We start from the raw sequence: 20,687 nt of genomic DNA, 5'->3' as shown, positions 1-20,687 counted from the left end.
CAACTCAAGGTCGGGTCAAACTGCATTAAGTTTTTCCTGTTAAATTTAAATAAATATTTTTAACCTAATTGTTGGGTTTGTCCATATTTGACCCAACATTGAGTTACAGCAGTCCAGCATTTTTAGAGTGTGTGTCATGAAGAAGTAAGGCAGTTCTGCATGTAAAATGAGGCCCAACTGTATTAGTACATTGTTCATACTGTGGCCTGGGATTCTAAATAGCTGATTTCATTACTCCTGTCTGGATAAACAAACTCAATGATGTGATTTACACAAGCAGGACAAGTTCCTAGATGCTTTGTTGTTGCCGGATTCCCCAAGCCTTCACATCACCGCACTGTGGTTGGTTGCTAGGAATGTTGCTCCAGAAACAACAAAGAAAGCTGATCCAGCAACATGTCCCGCTTCTGTAAATCACATTGAGCATGCAGAAATCAATGTCAAAGAGCCTTTGCTCATGTATGTGCACTAGCAATGCTGTTTCTACAAAAAAATAAGTTTTACTCAGCATTCGCTGTGCCTATAGTGAAGAATTCTACTTATTTCCCCATGTAACAAAGACAGATACCGTGCCACTTTGCCCATTAAACAGTACTAATGGCTGTGCATTACCTCTGCACTGCCGTGTGGCACCAATTCAGCACATTCTCTCTCCAAATCCACGGCTGGCAGATGAAAAAGCTGCCACCTATATTACGCCACCTTCAGCGCAAACACTCTCTGCTGGGAGTCTGCGCCAATCACACTCAGGCTAATCTCATCAGCACTGATTCTGTGGCCAACTGCAGTTGGTGCAGAGAGGCAGCGATAAGCCTCGGGCATTTACTTGAAAAGAAAATGAAAAACTCCCTCTCTTTTCTCCCTTTTCTCCGCCAGAGCCATCTCTATGGACAGTTCCGTGCCGAGCGAGAGCATTTTTGCTTAGAAGGACATTTAATAAAATTCCTGGAAATATGATAAAACCCCATGCGCGAGAAGCACCTATCTAGCAATTTGGAAGTCAAACTAAAGATAACAGATTCCCAGCTGAAACAATGCATCTTCTTTATGACATCCGCGAGAAAAGGAAGTATGTAATCCTCAGCCGAGATTTGGAGGCTGGTGTTTCTACTTAGCGTTGATTATAAACTGTCGCTCCTGTTCACCCCAGGAAGAAAAACATCAACGTGTGGATTATCCTCAACCCAATCTGCACGTTCACAGGCAGATAATCCACCAAAGACACTTACAATATCCTCCGCTGTCTGATGCACACTGCGCACCGGGCTCATGTGCTGAGTTTTAGCATCGGGCCGCAGGCAAAAAGCTGTCTGCTAAAACTCTTTTAGAGCCTCTTCAGCAGCTCCTAAGATGACAGGCTGTCAGGTTAGGTGATCTGTAACATTTGTGTGTTGCGTATATGTTTGAATGCTGTAATGAGTCTGTGTGTAAGGTGCCTGAGAGGATCAGGAAAGGAGACCCTTTGAAGCTCAGCGGATGTGAGTGTATGAGAGGGAGGAGAGGAGATTTGGAACCGGATATTGCATGAAGGTGTAGTAAGGAGCTTTCGGGGGAAGCTTTCATCCTGAGAGAAGCCGTTTCTTCTGTTGTACAGACACACACATTTACACAGGATGAAATATGCTGGTGTTTTTTTTTTTTTTTTTTTGAGGAGTGGAGACTGTAACACATTTTTGCTTCAAAGTCTGTTGCTCAGTGAATTCTGTGGTACGTGTTTTAAATTTTAATGCAAACTTACATTACAATGTGTTTCAATGTTAATTGTCCTGTGAAGAGCAATCAAATGTAAATACATTCTTAGGCCCCGTTTACACTAATACATTTTAGTTTTAAAACTGTGTTTTAGAATGAAAACGATCCACGCCCACACTGGCATTTCATGTAGCATTTCTAAAAAGATCTGCGTCCACACTACACTGCTAAAAGCACACATCACATGACCACACACACACACACACACACACACACACACACACACACACACTTGCACTTGCAGCGTATGCGTAGGTCTGAGCTCCAGGCAGTCAGTGGGTGCTTTGAGCACACCTCCCCAGATGAGAGCAGCGAACGATGGACAGTTCATCAAGGATGTACTGCTGGATATCACCACACTACAGTTGTTAAATGTGATATATAATTCATCTTGTCTTTATCTAATGATTCTTCTTTCTTTTGAATTTCTTACTTGTTCTCAGGTAACAAGCTTTGGCTGAGCACAAAGATACTGTAAGATAATATATTGATTAATGTAACCACGTACACTTTGTTTCCTACAGTAGTTGTGCTCCTAGTAATTAATTATATCTTCATAAAAATCCCTAACTGCTCACTAGTTTAAAGAGCAGGAGAGTTCACGAGATCTACCTGAGCTTAAACTCCCCTCTTGCCCTGCAAACGGGAGGGAGTCTTGGACTCAAGGACATAATGAGCTCAGGGTTCTCTTCTGGGATAGCAGGCCAAACATGCCATGTAATCAATCATTAGTTACATGTCAACTCTTGAAATAAATATTGTTTAAATATTTAAAAAAAAAAAAAAAAAAAAAAAAAAAATATATATATATATATATATATATATATATATATATATATATATATATATATATATATATATATATATATTACCTCAGTCATTCTAAAATAATACTGGCCTCACAATCCGTGCCTGTGAGAAAAATATTGTGATTTCAGTGTATCTAGTACGAACAAGTACAACACATTGGTTACACAAGCACTGTACATTTATGCGGTTTTCTAGCAAATGTGAATATTGACTTGCTGGTAGATGCAGAGCCTCTAGCAAAGATTCTATTATTGTCTCATCAGATACTAGCAATGTGGCTTCGAGTAATGACTGGAACATCTAAAGTGGCTGTTTACATAACAGAACAGTTCTCAATACAGCACCTTGAGGCTTTTTAAAGGTTCATGAGGAATCAGACAAATTCCTCCATCTGCTGCAAATGAAGTTTTGTGCAATTATTTGTCTGCGCTTATCCCCTCGTCCCTTTATAACTGTTCTCCATTCATTCATTTCAGGCTGCTGACTCACTGCTTTTGGCTGAGAAAGCATCCTCTTTTTTTTTTTTTTTTGCTAATCGTTTCTTCACAAAACACTTTCTGGGTGCGAAGCCACATAGGAATCGCTCATAGAAGGACAAATGAACTATTTGTGCAGCTTTAAAAATACATTCTCCTTTTTCTTCTCCCGAGTCGTCCCACACCGTTAAATGCCCTGAGGGTAGACCTTACACTCACACACTCGCACGTCCCATGGCTATTTTTTAAACATTAAGCAGCCTGCTGCGCTTTTTATAGGAACACAGACATGACTAGGCTTGGACTCCTTCAGATCGGATTGAATCCTTCCTCTGCACCCCCCAGTGACTGTGGGTTATGAAATATGGATTATCTTCAAGCTTCATATCTATAGGTCTCTATCGCTCGAAATCCACCTCAGCCATGAGAGTCTAGCAGGGGATTCCCTTCAGATTCTGCTCTCAGTCTGTGGTGGAGCTGTTCAAAACAGTCATTTTGACACTTCCTCCTAATATTTTTACAGTCTTTTTCATCTTCTGCTTGTTCGTTCTCTCATTCAACTCTCATATTTAGTTGAAACCGACTTGATCACAATACTATTGTTTCTCAAAAACAAATTATATATATATATATATATATATATATATATATATATATATATATATATATATATATATATATATATATATATATATATATATACTAATTCACATCTTAAATGTGAATCCTTCACAAAGAAATGGGAAATTGTCAGCCATAGCAGCATGATAGACTGAATGATAGAGCGAATGATAGACGGGATGAAAAATGCAGTTGATAGCTATCAGTTCAAAATATTGGCTCATACGGGTTGCCAGATTGACGACACCAATGTGCACAACTAGCTGTCTAAATTTCAAACACATCTCCAATATTTATCCTTTTTTATTTCATAGTCACAAAGCTTTTTGAGATGGATGGCTGTTGGGTAAGTGTCTGGGTCAATCTTCAAAGTTGAAACAATACATCCTCTCCTACCTCTTATAAAAACAATTCAGTGAGTTTTACTTCAACCCAGCTTCTGAGAAACAGTCAGAGCACAGACCTTTTCATCCTCCTCAGTTCTCGGTCCCATCAAATAGATGCATTTCTTTCTACGAAATAGCAGGTTGTGTATAATCTGTTACATCAATAGCTGTTTCCTAATGTGCATTAAACTATATTCTGCAATGAGATAAATGAGATAAACAATTCAATGATAAACATACAATGATATTATTCATTATTATACTAAATTTGTTGAAATATTTTTCCAAATTTCTGTAGTATTTGTTTATGGCTAGGTTGTATGTAGTCTGTCATGACACATGGGACAAGCTCCATGGCTACAACATCCAATGTTTCTCACTAACTTGCAGCCCAGGTTGTTTATATAGCATTGGGTAAAGAAGAAGCAGGCACAATCACGTAGAGCAAAACAAAAACACACATTTTATTAATAGAAAAACTGACTCTAACACTGTTTTTCTGAGAACCAAGTATGTGGACTTAGCATGTTTCCAAAATCTCAGCAAACAGCATTTGTAATAAACTTCAAATTATGTACAGCATCTCAAAAAACTCAAAGAAAGCACAACAGAAAATTCGAAGTTCATATTCTTTATCTCTTATATTTAGAACAATGTTACCATTAAACACATTGGGCCCTATCATACACCCGGCACAGTGTGGCACATGGCGTGGCGCAGTAGTCTTTGGTAGTTTCAGCTTGGCGCAAGAGTCGTTTTGAGGTGTTGCGCTACGCTGTTTAAATAGCAAATGCATTAGCGCTCATTTGTGCGCCCATAGGCATTCTGGTCTAAAAAGGAAGGCATTCTGAGGCGGACCGCTGGAGCGTTGCTATTTTGAGAAACTATAATAGATTTTTCATTAGACCAAAACAAACCCGGTCTAAACTCCGGCGCAGAGTTGCGCCTCGCTTACACACTGCTTAATACGCACAAGAGAGCAATAGGCAAATATCTTTACATATGAAAAAATGTAAATATTAGGGATATATAAAGGATATAATTAGAATAGATATAGGACATAAATATAAAGGATTAAAACATTACAAAACATACTATTTTCTAGCCTACATAAATATGAAAAATCACTGCTTTTATGTCTTCTTCATCTCGGGAGGCTTTTTCAGGTCATTCATAACAATTTGCTTTTGTATAATGTTATTATTATTAGCAGTATTATTTATTATATCCATATTTATATTTGTTTTATTAAAAACAAGCTTAGATTTGCCCACCTGTCAGGTTTTAGACCATATAGGGCACTGCATGTGTTTTAGGATATAACTCAGGTTTTTGAAGACATTTTGTTATTATTATTCATTTATTCGTTTGCTGGAAATTAGAACTGAATTTAGAAATAGTTTTGAAACGAATATTTGCGCTTAACAAACAAAAGTATTTATTTATAGACTAATTGATGTCTGTGCGTAAAGGTTTCCCTATCTAATCCAGCGAATGTGAAAGTAGTTCCATTTTCTCTCATTCTCACGCAGTAAATGCTCTGTTTAACATTTTTCTGTTAAAAAACTTTTTTTAACTGTTTGCTTGTGAAATGCTCATTTTTTCCACTTAGACTTACTTTGCGTCCTATAAATAGCGAATGCGCTCTTGGCGCAACGCAGCTGACTCTTAAAGGGAATGGGAGATGAGACTCTAATTGGTTTATTCTCAAAACACACCTATAACTCATTAAGAAAATAAACTCAACCCTTTTAGACCATGCGCCGCGGCACAAGGCAGATTTCCCGTCCTTAAATTAGCAAAAACGAGTCCTGACAGCCCTGAAAGCGTTTGCGCCCTGCGTTTTGCGCTCTGCGCATGGACCGTCAAAATAGAGCCCATTGTGTTTCGTTATGGACATTTTGTCTTTTGTGTTTTAGTTTTTATGATAATTTTTATAGCATTAACACAAAAAGCATTATAAAAAAAAGCTAAATATGCACAAATGTATAAATGAAATTATATTATTTTAGCTAATTTTCTATCATAAATCTACTTTACACTAGATACAAAAATGTCTTTATGATACTCATTAAAAGTGCAAAATGTCACCATAGTGACATTTAAGCAAAAAGTCATCCCTTTTTTGTTAACAAGCTTTTAATTTTTAATTATTTTCCTAATTGTATCTATTTTAACAATTAACCCAACATTTTCTGATCTTTTGGCACATAATTCAGGTCTGCCAAATGATTGATTTTCTTTTAGAGTACTGCAGGATATATTAATTTTTCAACCCAGGCTCATTCTGAAAAAGTATTCCTATCTTTATTCCTGGAGAGTGTCAAATACGTCCCAGGAGGTATGTTCTTTTGCAATTTTTATTTTTGTGAATCCACCAGATGCTGCTGTGTATGCTTTTTGAGATCTCAAATTTATTTTGTGAAAGTTATTTATGCCTTATCTTCTCACATAAATCCACCAGGGGCCGCTGTCGACTGACTGGCTGACCGATCGACTGACCCACCCTCCTCCTTCCCTAAACCCAACCGACAGTGCTTTCAAAAGCAATAATGAAAGATAAAAAAAACCTTGTGCCTGCCTGATTTTTACCACATTTTCAGCTTTAACTACATTCTCACCCAGTAGTTTACTTGCTTTTTCAATTTTTTTGGCTTTTGTTTTTGTTTTACCTGCTTTCTGGAACCGTTCTTCACCGGACTCAAATCCCATCATCGCAGTCAACTCCGTTCTGTGTCACAAGTCCACCAAGATACGCGGCAAGCCACTGGACAAAGTGTTAACGGTGCAAAAGCTGTCCATACAGAGGCGGTCAGCTGGTAAGTGCAAAAAGGAACTGCGTCATACCGCCCCTTAGCATTCAGTTTAAAGACGAAATGCAGACATACTGTACCTCTGGCTACATAATTTGCGATGACCAGAAATGTATTTAGGGGTACGTTTTCAGAATGAGCTTATGTTGTCATTTTTTACTTTATTTGTATATGTATTTACTGAGAATATTGTGAGAGTGGTAGTTTTGTTTTTTAATAATGCATCCAAATAAATAATGTTACTGACCATTGATTTATCCAAGACTGCAATAAAACAAACAAAAAATAATAATATTATCTTTTATATATGGAAAATAATATTTTTATTTTCATAAAATGCAACAACAACAGTGGCATTATGTAAACAAACTGTATTTTAAAGTGATACATAGGCTTAAAATGAATGCATTTCTGGCACAAGGACTAATACAAATGAAAAAAATATATCAGTGAAAGTGTGCAAATATAATAAATATAATTTTTATCCTCTATGTGTAATTTTAAAAAAGAATCTGCAAATGGGTTAAAATTCATTGCACTTTTTCATGTTTTGTACTGTATCTAGGCTCTCACCTTAGATGCCCTAAACCAAAATAATTGAAGGTTACATAACGCTTCAGTGCTTTTTTTTACAAGCTATGAAATTGACTTAGGCTCTTCTAAAGTAGATTCCCAAACACAACATTCGGGTTAAATCCACGTGTTTTTTTTTTTCATTCTTTGCACTGTAATCTCCATCTCATGCCTAACCTCATCTTCCCCCTTCTTTTTTACTGAAGTGAGGACAGCTGGTTGATTATCATAGCTGCTCTCTAGGAAAGGTTTTGTGGCTTTTAAAGATTAAATCAAACCTCTCATCCATGTTTGGCACAAGTCAATGCATACAGTACACACACATACAGTACATCGCAAATAATAAAGTGACTGCAGGGATCCTGTGGGCTGTGAAATATGCAGCATTGCTACTCAGGACAGGGAGCACGGCCAGGCTGTGTGTTTTTAGAGCGATATGTGAAGCAGTTGGGTTGGGGTCGCACCAAAATGCCTGAACCGCCAACCTCACAGCAAGCATATTTTACACAGTCGACTATACATAACTCCATAATGAAACACTCTTCCTGCCTGCAGTACAAGTTCAACAGCACCTTTCAAATAAATTAACATCTCTCGTGGGAAGTTCTTGACCTGTTAGAAAAGTCAATTCACAGACCAACAACATTATTTTCCTGTTCAGTATAGTGTTGGTCAGTATTAAAGGCACAAAAAGTTCTACAATACCAACATATTTAATAGTCCAGTTATAATGTTTAGGTAGTTTGAACACACAAACAATGCAAAAATTCAGTGACCCATGACTTGAAATTGAATATATAAAAAATTTCCTGATGTTAAAATAGGACCAAAATCCCAGTGGTTTTGAGGCCCACCGCAATGTTTTTCCCTACCCACCGAATTGTTTGACAGGTGCCATATCACTTAATTAACATGTTATAACATGTGCACAGAACATGTTTTTGCAGATAAACTGGGATTAAAGTATTTGTTCCAGCTCTCTGTGAATATTTAAAAGTTTCATAAATTCATAACGTTTTTAAAACAGAGCATGTTTGTAATAAAAACAGTAAAATCGCTTTATAATTCTTAATTCTTAATCGCTATAATCACCACGATCTCATGATGTCAGTAAACGTGTACATGTGTGTGTACTGCAAACGGCATTAGTTTGAGACTCATCATTTCAGAAAGGCTTGAATAAACTTGAAATAAACTTTCTTTTTTTTTCTTTCTTATTTTTGACTAATGAGCTGTATTTCAGCTTTATCCAAGTCTGTCTCTGTCACTGACTGCTGTTTATCTGACGTAACTAATGCATGATGAGAAGCAGACATGCACGTGGGAGCTGTGGGCGAGGAGAAGCAGCTCATTTTAATGTAAAGCTACAGGCTACAAAACAGCCACAGTCTACTCAGACACCAAAGTGGACAGATTCTGGAGGCTATAATAAATAATCTGATGGGTATTTTGATTTGAAGCTTTACCGACACATTCTAGAGACACCAAAGGTTTAATCTTTACATCTTGTAAAAGGGGTAAAATAGGTGCCCTTGCATTTAAAATGAAAATGTAAATGTATGTATCTAAATGTATGAAAATCTATACATTTAGTTTAAAGTTAACATTTCATCATACACACAGTAAGCTGTGGTTGTTTGAACAATTATGTAAACACACACACACACACACACACACACACACACACACACACACACACACACACACACACACACAGCTTATTGCATAGTACACACAGAAAAATTATGTGCTAATTTTACATTGATGACTTGGGGGGGGGGGGGGTGCATAGAGTTTTTTGGTTATGTTCGGTAATATGCCTCAGTGAACCAAATTTTTATATTTAATTAAATGACATCTGAATAATTGATCAAAGTTGTTATTGAATTTTCAGTGTTTTGAGATATTGAGTGGTTCTCAGTGACATCTGTGATATTAAATAAACGGTGATGCATTCCTGCACCTATTTATGGATGACTATGAAAGACTGCGCATATTTTTTTCATTTTAGCTTTTAACTTCCATGTGCGATGAAGTGTATCATTAAATACAAAATATACATCTAGTTTTACTAAAAACATGTTTTGTGAGCACTTACACTGTCTTTTGGTGCTCTAGATTTGCTGAATTAATATTTTGGGGCAAACATGCATTTACAATGGTATGAACCATTATAGGGATAGTGAAAATTATGTTTAAGTTATCTATTATTTTAATTATTAATATTATTTAAAGGGCATCTGTTTTACTACTTTTTCAAGATTTAAGATAGGTCTTTTGTGTCTCCAAAATGTACTGTAAAGTTTCAGCTCAAAACACTCATCAGATTATTTATAGCTTTCAGAATATTGAAATTTTCTGCTTTGCACACTATGTAGCTGTTTTTGTTACCTGTGCCTTTAATGCTAGTTCATTCCCATGTGCCTGTCAGAGTGTGCCTCAATATCCACCTTGGCTGTGTCAGATAAGAGTGACATAAATAAAGGAAGCAGATCTCACGTAAAGTTTGTGAGAAATACTTCAGTAAAAACTTTTTCCAATGATTATTTGATGTATTTGTTGTGGAGTTTATTCAAGCCTTTCTGCAAAAATGAATCACGCAATGCCGTTACAAAGTTCACACACATACACACAGAGAACACACACCAACAGCATGCATGTTTAACTTTGCTTTGTGACAGGATACTAGGTTACTACGGAGACATGTTAATACGTGGCTGTCAATCACTTGTGGGCAGGGAAATCACACTGCTACATCACATTGTAGTGCACCTCAAAATGGGAGGGATTTGGATCCTAGTTTAACATCAGGAAATTTCAAAAAACAGACTTATTATATTTCTAGCACTCTAATGTGACTGTGGACACACTATACCTACAGTACACACAGTTCTGTCCAAACCACTTACAAAAGATGATTTTCATCATAGGTGACCTTTAAAATACAGATCAGAGCATCTTTTTTAACTATTAAAAGGCAAACCCCCATACATCTTTTGATGTCCTTCAGAAGGATCAAGTGTTAATTAGAGGGTCAGACCCCCCAAACTCCCTTGTAATTAGCACATCGCAAACACAGACATATATGCATGCATGCGCACACACACACGCGCACACACACACACACACAAACACACACACGCACACGCACACGCACGCACACGCACATGCACATGCACACAAACAAATATGATATTCCAATACTTTCATATTGTATTCCAAAGCTCAATGCATTTAACTATTAGGCCACAGCTCATATTTCAATTAAATTCATAACAAAAAAGTGTTTGATGCCTTACAACAATATCTGTCACAAAATATTATTATTTATTACAGTCTGCACAAAGATGACAAATTTAAAGCTATTACGCTACGAAAAAAACACTTGGTTACAATTAATTAAACAGAAACAAGAATGACATGCTAATTTCTTGGTGACAAACTACAGACGTGAAGCACTGGTGATTGATTATGGAATATTACGGATGCTGGTGCTGAGCTGGCATCATTCATCTCTGACTCATTGACTTTGACTAACAGGAACAGACACATCTGCACAGTGAACAAGTGTGCAGTCATCTGTGGTTTGATCAGAGCCATGTTTGCACCGAGATGAAATCCATCGCAACAACATGTGTAATTACTTTCCTCCCTCTCTGTCTGTCTGTTTCTAGTGTAGCTGTCAGTGAGCGGCCCGTTCAGACTGACTCATGTATTTCTCTCTCTCTCTCTCTCTCTCTCTCTCTCTTTCTCTCTCTCTCTCTCTCTCTCTCTCTCTCTCTCTCTCTCTCTCTTTATCTTTCTATTTCATGCTTTTTATTTAGGCAAGACACTGCTGGTGAGTAAAGTTTCAAAACTAACTAATACTTGTTACTATTCTTCCCCAGTTGATTACATAAAAATATTAAGTTTTTTTTAATATAATGTTTTAATGTACAAATTAGGTGTTATTTTAATAAACGTTTCTAGTGAGTTCTAAGCATGTGAGCATGTGAGCATTTAATAAAGTCTTTTAAACACTTTATAACAACACTTATTTAAAGCACTTTATAATAGCTGCACACAATAAATAATTAATTAAGCAATAAAAAATAGTTCATTATTTGTTAAGTATTAACTCTATATTAATAGACACGAGTAAGCACTAAATATAGCTGCATCCAGGAATTATGAGCACATATACTCCAGAAAAAAATCTTAAGACCGAGAGAAACATTTTAAGGATTGTAAGCAGGTTGTAAGTACTACTTTGAAATGCCACGGATGCAACACACTAAAAAAAGAAGTGTAGGCAATTAAATGAAAATTGCATTTAAACTCAAACAGGCTGTTTATCAGCTGATCAAAAGTTTAGGAACATACAGTAGTCTTAAAAAGTTAAATTATTTGCAAAACTGGCTTTGCTATCATTTTCCTCCAGCCAGTCACACTGTCAGGATCTCTGGATGGCATAGGCAAAAGGCTTTCTCCTTTTGAATGTAGCAGGATTGTTGAGCTGCAAGGCCTCTCACAGTGTATCATTGGATGCATTAGGACAGTCATTTTAAATTTCTTAAAAGATCATGGGACAAAAAAAAGTCAAGTGGAGGATGCCCCCCCCCCCCCCCCCCCCCCCCAAAAAAAAAAAATCTGCACTGAGCTTATGCCGAGTTCAGACTGTATGATTTTCAAAGTAGTCATGTCACAGATGTTTTCACACTGCATGACTATCTGGGCTAGCGTTTCGTCGCTGCTTTGTTTACACTGCAAGATGGATAGGCGACTGGGACATTCACATTGTATGACGTTACTATAGGAAGAATCGCCGACAACTTCGTCCAAACTACTTCTCACAGCCAAAAACACGTAGCTACATAATGAGAAAGAAGCCTTTAATGGGGTTGAACATGTACATGTTTGCTCACCTGGGTTTAAAGGGAATTAGCCATTTCTCCTCAACATTGATAATAAACTAATTTCTTTCTGTATGAAACGTCAAACAGACACGGTTGCTCTTGAGTCCTGTCAAACCTCCACTAGTTTTTCCTCCATTTCGTGGGTCCAAATAAACCGAAAAAGAGCGCTTCTCCCCCAGCCTCCCGCTGGCCTGCAGCAGGTATACACACACACGCACACACAAGTGAATGCTGCTCTCTCATTGGCTGTAGGCGATCGCTGATGTTAAATTCAGTCAAAACTCAATTTACACGGCATGATTTGAATCAGATATTTAGCATGCCAAATATCTCACAGGCATCGGCGACTCATCTGCGATTCTCTCAGATCGCGTCTTTGAAAGTTCATACTGTGTGATTGTCACTCACGTGCACGGGCAGCGATTTGCCTGTGATTTCAGGCATTTGTCGGCGATTTCTCAAAACCTGTCGGCGAGCCAAAATCGGGGCTAAAATCACGCAGTCTGAACTAGGCATTAAGTATACATCGGGCTGTCAGTGAAGACACAGGCAGATCCTTGCCCCAAATTAAGACCATTTCTGATGCTAACTGCCTAAAAACTATAAGACATCTTCAAGAGAAGAGCCTACAGAACAAATAATGTCTTCAAAGCCCATGTCTTCTCCAACACCACAAACCTGCCCATTTGGAATTTGCAAGGGAGCACAAAACATGGGACATTCAAAAGTAAAACAAAGTTTTGTTCTCTGAAGAAAGAAATGTAACCTGGATGGTCCTGATGGCTTTCAACGTTATACTGACATGACAAGGAGATTCCACAGAAGATGTTTTCCACATGGCACAGTGGTGGAAGCTCCATCATGATCTGGGGTGCTTTTTCCTTCAATGTTAAAATTGAGCTTCAGGTTGCAGGGGCTTCAAACTGCTGCTGATTATGTGGACATGTTGCAGCGGGTATCCCTCTTGACTGAGGGCCCTAATCTGTGCAGTATTGACTGGATTTTTCAACAGGACAATACTGCTATTCACAATGCCTGCCTAACAAAACACTTCTTCCAGGAGAATAACATTGCTCTTTTGGACATCTGGTATATTTCCTTGATTTAAATCCCATTGAGAATATTTGAGGTTGGATGGCAAGGGAAGTTTACAAAAACAGATGCCAGTTCCAGAACAGGAGTGACCTTCATGAAGCCATCTTAACCTAATGGAGCAACGTCATCACCAGCATCCTGGAAACATTTGTATCAAGCATGACAAAATGAGTCCTAAATTTTTGATAAGCTGATTTGAGCCTGTTTGAGTTTAAATGAGTTTTTTAATTAAATTGCCTGTTCTGTTTTTTGGCTTTTGCACCTGTCTTCTTTGGGTATTTTTAAGCAGTACTTATAATCGGATTATAATCTACCAGTGCAAAATGTGAATAGCTGTAATGTTTCTTCCAGTTCTAAGATTTAGTTCAGGAGTGTATATATTCTATTTTCATACTTTGTTAATTATAAATTTCATTTTTTATTAGGTATGTAACGGTATCAAAATTTCACGATACGGTAATACCTCGGTATGAATGGCATGCTACGGTATTTATTGAATCATTTAAAGGAAAAACAAAACTATTGAAGAGACTCAAAAAAAGTGCTAAAATGTTCAGGTTACCTCAAAACGGAACAGATCAATGACATACAAATTATCTATCTGTAAACTTTCAAACAGGAACTTAAATTATTCAATTTTAATAACAAAAAATATTAAACCATGTAAAAAAAACACCACTCGAAAGGACAAGCCATGAGTCAGATAGAGGTCTCTTGGTGGTACAAGTCAATGTGTCTGTCAATCTGAGCAGTGTGCTGTGTTCTGCTGTCCCCTTGACTAATAATCCCAAACATGTTAGTCATATTCCCCGACTTGTATTTCAGCACAGTCTGGCAGTGCCTGCATACCCTTTTTTCTGTCACCTTTTCTTCTTTCTTGTTTCTTTTCAGAGAGAAACTGAAATGCTTCCACACATCTGATTTAAAACCCGCTTTAGGTTTGACCATTTTTAGCTCTTTTTCTTTGCCGCTACTAGCAGCACCCTCCATTTCTGCATTACTGGATCTATAGCAACAACAGACCGCAAAGGATGATGGCCACGCCTGGGCTGATGAAAATTGTAGTTTCCGTTACCTCCCATTCGCTCCATTGGCCTGAGCAAACTTTTCACCAAAAGACCTATGATTTTATTGAGTCACAACCACGGTAATATTGAAAGAAATTGCTATTGCGGTATGACAGTATTTACAATATTGTTACATCCCTATTATTTATAAACCAGTTATTTGGTGGTTGTATGGTTGGTGGTTTTTGGTTGGTGGATCATTTACATGTGTAAACAAATAATTATCAAACTATTCAAATGAACATTTCTACATCTTATTTTTCAGGCACCTAATAATAGTTACTATGCATCTTAATAACTGCTCTGATAACTCAAACTCCAACAGTTTTGTAAGATAATCTAAAGTAAGGACTATTTAACTCTTATAAATGACAATTAATGCCTCAGTTATATTCTAACCAAAAAAGAATTTTAACTGCGCTTTTCGGGGTAATTTTGTTAGGAAACTCCCGGGAAGTTTATCCACTGCTCCGTGATTTGGCATTTGTAGATGATGGCTCACACTGTGGTTCATTGCAGTCCCTAAGCTTTAGATATGGCTTTATACCCAATTTTAGATTTGTTTTTGAATTTCTTTAGATCTCAGCATGATGTCTAGCTTTTGAGGATCTTTTGGTCTTCCTCACTTTGTTAGGCAGGTTTGATTTAAGTGATTTCTTGATTGAATACAAGTATGGCAGGAATCAGGCTTAGGTGTGGCTAAAGAAACTAAATTAAAGTTAAGTTATGTTTTACAGAGGGTGAGGGAGCTGTAATCAGTAGGGGTAAACTCTTTTTTACATCACTGTACATTTTTGCATGTACATTTTTAGGTAGCCTTTTGCTACATAAAGCAAAAAAAAACTTTTTTGGGATGTTTTTTTTCTATTAGAAGGACAAAATATTTTATGAGAGCTCAGAACCTTAGAATTGGAAGGTGCATGAAAAAACAGCTTTTGCCTGCTGTGTCTTGCCTTTAACTGTGCAGTTTTTTATTAGTATTTAGTTTTGAAAAAGGAATATTAGGAGCTCTTATGATGCAGTAGCGCTTAAGATGAATGAAATATGTGAAGTCGAGGGATGAAAAGAGTTTAATTGTGTGTGCTGTTCACTGTTAGAGAGCCAGTTTGTTGAACAGCACTCAGGATAATACAACAGCCTTGAATCAGAACCACACACAATGTATTAAGTTGCTGCTCGAAATGCCATGTTCAATCTTACAGTAGATGGGCATCAGAGTCAGTTTGAGATCCTGTCACTCTCTGAAATCTGCTCCTCCTATAAATCTCCCAAGTAATTACATTACCACACTTAAACTCTCTCTTGATGAATCTAATCAGATCTTCTCTTTTTCTTTTTTTTTTCTTTATTACGTAATTAAATTTAAAAGTAATTACATTTAAAAAGTCATCATCGAGTAATGCTTGTTGTAAATATGCCTGATAAATTTTTCAGTATGAATGGCATTTTATTTGGTGTCTTCTAAAAATTATTATACAAATTTAAGATTTTTTTGTTATTTAAAAAAAAGAATTGGGACATATTCTAATGTTGCACCCTATACTGACACAGAGGAGAAGAAACTGCTGATTAAAGCTGGTAAAATTGTTTTATTTGCACACAAAAGTATTATTGTATCTTGAAAATACTCTTGTTATACCACTGGAGACACATGGACACTTTTTTTCTAACACTTTAAGCTGAATAATAAGGAAGAAAGGAAGGAAGGAAGGAAGTAAGGAAGGAAGGAAGGAAGGAACGAACAAAGGAAGGAACGAAGCAAGCAAGGATATATGAATGACAAGCATGTCTTTCTGTCAGTCTGTCTATCTATCTATCTATCTATCTATCTATCTATCTATCTATCTATCTATCTATCTATCTATCTATCTATCTATCTATCTATCTATCTATCTATCTATCTATCTATCTATCTATCTATCTATCTATCTATCTATCTATCTACAGTATCTATCTATCTATCTATCTATCTATCTATCTATCTATCTATCTATCTATCTATCTATCTATCTATCTATCTATCTATCTATCTATCTATCTATCTATCTATCTATCTATCTATCTATCTATCTATCTATCTATCTATCTACAGTATCTATCTACAGTATCTATCTATCTATCTATCTATCTATCTATCTATCTATCTATCTATCTATCTATCTATCTATCTATCTATCTATCTATCTATCTATCTATCTATCTATCTATCTATCTATCTATCTATCTATCATCTATCTATCTATCTATCTATCTATCTATCTATCTATCTATCTATCTATCTATCTATCTATCTAGTTTCCTTTTTTCTCTATATGCAGCAGACACTTTACTACAATCAAAGTTACAAAGACTGAATAAAATTAAATAAAAATAAATACAATCTGTCAATTAATCAATCTAACAAACTCGAAATAAATCAAAACAAACATACATTGTTAAAAGAAAAGAACACAAAAAAAATCCACAAAACGTTACAATTCCTAATTGCTAACAAAAAACTAATCATTTAAAGGTGCAGTATGCAAGTTTGACACCCAGCGATTGAACTCGGTATTGCACATCTGGTTCAAAACATACGCAAATGCAGGATGCCAGATTGATGGCACCAACAGCAGTCTACCTGACTATCGAGCCTAAAAGCTGATTAAAGGCTGATTTAAACAGTGTTCTAAATAAAACCAACGGCATCCGATAGAAGGAATATTTTTTTATATTAAAAGGGGAATTTTATATAATAGAAACAGCTTCTATTTCTTGCAGCTGAACAACAGAAAACTGACAATGATCACCTCAGGTACACCTCATGTGCTTTATTCAGTGTCCCTGAATGCTGTTAGAATTTCAGGATAATAAGCAAAGTGTGCAAATATTCGGTTTGTCAACAGCTGTCCGCATGATGTAAGACCATTTGGGAAAACAAAAAGCAAACAATGGTCAAGCAGTGTGTTTGCCCGATCAAGCACACAATAATTTCTATGCATAACATTATGTATACAGACAAACTGCTTATTAGTATTGACTTGTAAATTAATGCTTCAACTATTCTTTCATTTCTTTGCTTTCCTGCCTACCCATGTTATAAGTTTACCTGTTTATGTGCGTGGTCATAGGAGTTGATGTGGTTGTCAAACTCCTGATATTTATGGTACTGCTTGTCACACAGTTCACAATAGAAGTTAGCCTTCAAATCCCCCAGGGCTTTTGCAATGGCTTTCTCTTTCTTAGCGTAGTCCTAAAACAGAGAGAGAGAAAGAGAGAGAAAGAGACTGTTGGTTATGCATGTAGTTGCTTATAACGACACTTGACAATCACACAGTCCTTTTTTTAAGAATACAAATTGATTTCCCTGATTATTTAAAACCACAAAAGAAGGGAAACGGCTATAAACATCACATAAATATCAATCAGGTATTTTTATTTTTTACAGATTGTCTCATTCTATCAAGAAGAACGTGATGAAACCAAACCATTACAGATTTTTTTTTTTTTTTTATCATGTGTTTTTTAAAATATATTTTGCCATAATTACTAGCATAGCAACAACAGCATTTTTAAGAAGATGCTTGAATTTTAGCATTGCTTTGTTGCTATGACAACAGGGTTGTGATATTAGTCTGTGAGAAATGACAACCTTCATTGTGATCATGGTAATAATTAGCCATAATATAACTGTACTTAACTACTTACGTACAAGTCATTTTAACACATGAGAAAGAAACACAGTCTTGTTCTTGCTGTAGTGTACACAATTTTAGAGCCCTTTCTTTTCAGAATTTTAGTCTCCTGTTATTTTTATATTAAATATGTTCATAGAGGTGACATAGGCTTAAGCTGCATTTACAAAGGGAAGTTTCACAAACTAATATCGAGAGGAGCATGTGATATGATTAATCATGGCTGATTCACCTTCCGTAATCATTAGCACAGTGGTCACCAAACTTGTTCCTGGAGGGCCGGTGTCCTGCAGATTTGAGTTCCAACCCTATTAAAACACACCTGAACAAGCTAATCAAGGTCTTACTGGGTATACTTGAAACATCCAGGCAGGTGTGTTGAGGCAAGATGGAGCTAAACCCTGCAGACACCGGCCCTCCAGGACCAGGATTGGTGACCCCTGCATTAGCAAGCCAATCAGACCCTTCCAAACTAAACATAAATATCCCATCTAACTTTACTCCCTCATCTTAGTTTTTTTGAAGAACCCCCCATCCACCCTTTCTACTGTTGCCTCACAAGTTTGCTGGTTCAAGTCCCAGTTTACATGTTCTCCCCGTGGTATTCCGGTTTCCTACCACAGTCCAAAAACATGCCACATAAGCGAATTAAATAAACCAATAGGAACAGTATATGAGTTCTTTAGTAGTGAGCTTTTACCACGTGGGTATGCGCTGGTGCGGTTGGTGGTCTATTACTCTAGAGCTGCCCCCGATTATCTAGGAATAGATAAAATGAATTTGGGAAGCTCTCGAGAACTACCTGACCTCATACCCCCTTTCATGCTCATTGACCAGGTGGGAGCCTTGGGCCCAATTGCCTCCGAGATCAGAGTTCTCTTCCAGGACAGCATGCCAAACCTGTTATCGAGCAATTTCTAAGTGTGAACTCTTCAAATATTGTATACTAAAATGATGTACAGATGATTACAGACAATACACTATAAAAAAAAAATTGTTAATTAATTGTAAACTGCAGTTTTTTATTTTATCATGATTTTTTTATCTCTACTCCAACTTTTGATGTTGAAAAGTTTAACAAAGTGACGTCCATTGACATTTTTAATAATCTGAAATAATGTACTTTAAAAAAATCATGAATAAAAAAAGTATAAATCACAAACTAGAAAACCTCTAATTAACAGAATTTTGTGCAGTGCAGATAAGAGATATCCAAATCAAAGTGTAACATTCATGGAAAACCTGCTCAGGAGTGCAAACATAGACAAACACACACACACACACACACACAGCACAGTCCTAAACTCTTCCTCTAGGGATGTCATCTCTTTCTCTAGTGCAAACTTCACATGAGTTTGAGCTCGCCGGTAACATCAAAGCTTCCTGCCATTAATTCGGTATCAAAAGTCTGCTTAAACAGACCTCAGGGAGAGACATCAACCATACAAACAGACTGTGCTGCACACATAAGCAAAGAGTGCATCTCAGGAGCATCATTACCAGAGCTCTGCCATTATGACGCACAGACAGCACAGTTCAACGTTTACTACAGCAAAACAAGGTGGAAAAGGTCACAGTGGAGCAGCTCTTTAACACTACACTCTTATTGCTTTAGACAGAGCGTTTGATCAAGGACATGCTGCTGTGGATTGAAACAGGAAAGTTGAACTGGAGCAAGTTCATAAAGCTTGTTAACAAGTTTCTGGTAGGGAAAAAGTTGAAGCGTAATTGTGACAATAATACTGATTATGTGCCTCATAGCTGGCCAGAGGGACTCTGCATGTGGGAGTGGATGTTAAATGAGCTGGATGTGATGCAGTTAATAAGGCACCAGGGATTTATTGCAATATTATATTTCCTATATAACCATATATGAGCAGACACTGTGGGAGATGTCAAAGTATAAGTCATGACTGGCTACTGACACTTTGGTTGCCACATAAAAGAGTATTTGAGACCAATAAAACAATTAATGGCTAGAATAACCATCAAAACAGTTTGAATTTCTAAATACATAAAAAGTATTCTTGTATCTTGAAGATATTCCTGTTATAGCACTGTTACAGAAATTGCTAATTTAACTTTTGCTACTTTTATCCTGAATTTTTCAAATTGCTTTGTACAGAAGCATATGGTAAATGAAAAAATACAATCAATCAATCAATCAATTTATCAATCAATCAATCAAATTAACCCCTAACTGAGTCATAAAAAACAAACATCATTTCTTAAAGGAATAGAACACACTGTTTCACAAAACATTACAATCCCCCTAATTAAAAGTTTAGCATCTTTTACTGAGGATGACTGGCCACTAACTCATAAAAATATATTTGAGACCAATAAAACAATTAATGGCTAGAATAACCATCACAACAGTTTGAATCTTTAAATACAGTACAAAATGTAAAAAACACAACCAATTTGGTAACATCAAAAATAAAATAACTGAATAAAATATATATTAAAAAATTTACAAATTTTTGATTTACATTTCAAATTAACCTTAAATTGTACAAAAAATA

At 36.5% G+C, this 20,687-nt stretch overlaps 1 protein-coding gene and 1 long non-coding RNA gene across 5 annotated transcripts in view; one reads left to right on the top strand and one right to left on the bottom strand.

Annotated features, from left to right (window-relative positions):
* LOC141378207 (uncharacterized) overlaps positions 1-20,687 on the top strand; it is a 394,144-nt gene that overhangs the window by 12,572 nt on the left and 360,885 nt on the right. The gene's annotated exons all lie outside the window — the stretch shown is intronic.
* znf804b (zinc finger protein 804B) overlaps positions 1-20,687 on the bottom strand; it is a 233,769-nt gene that overhangs the window by 29,638 nt on the left and 183,444 nt on the right. For all 4 annotated transcript variants that reach the window (XM_073926074.1, XM_073926073.1, XM_005158072.5 and 1 more), the window contains exon 2: positions 17,577-17,720. Coding sequence is in view for 2 of the 4 variants with exons in the window: in XM_005158072.5 (XP_005158129.1) it covers positions 17,577-17,720 (144 nt within the window). In the remaining 2 variants the exon portion in view is untranslated. The remainder of the gene's footprint in view (positions 1-17,576; positions 17,721-20,687) is intronic.

Source organism: Danio rerio, chromosome 16, assembly GCF_049306965.1.
Source record: "Danio rerio strain Tuebingen ecotype United States chromosome 16, GRCz12tu, whole genome shotgun sequence".
Classification (NCBI taxonomy): Eukaryota; Metazoa; Chordata; class Actinopteri; order Cypriniformes; family Danionidae; genus Danio; species Danio rerio.
The sequence above is the reverse complement of the archived record's forward strand: the minus strand, read 5'-3'. Positions and strand labels throughout refer to the sequence as shown.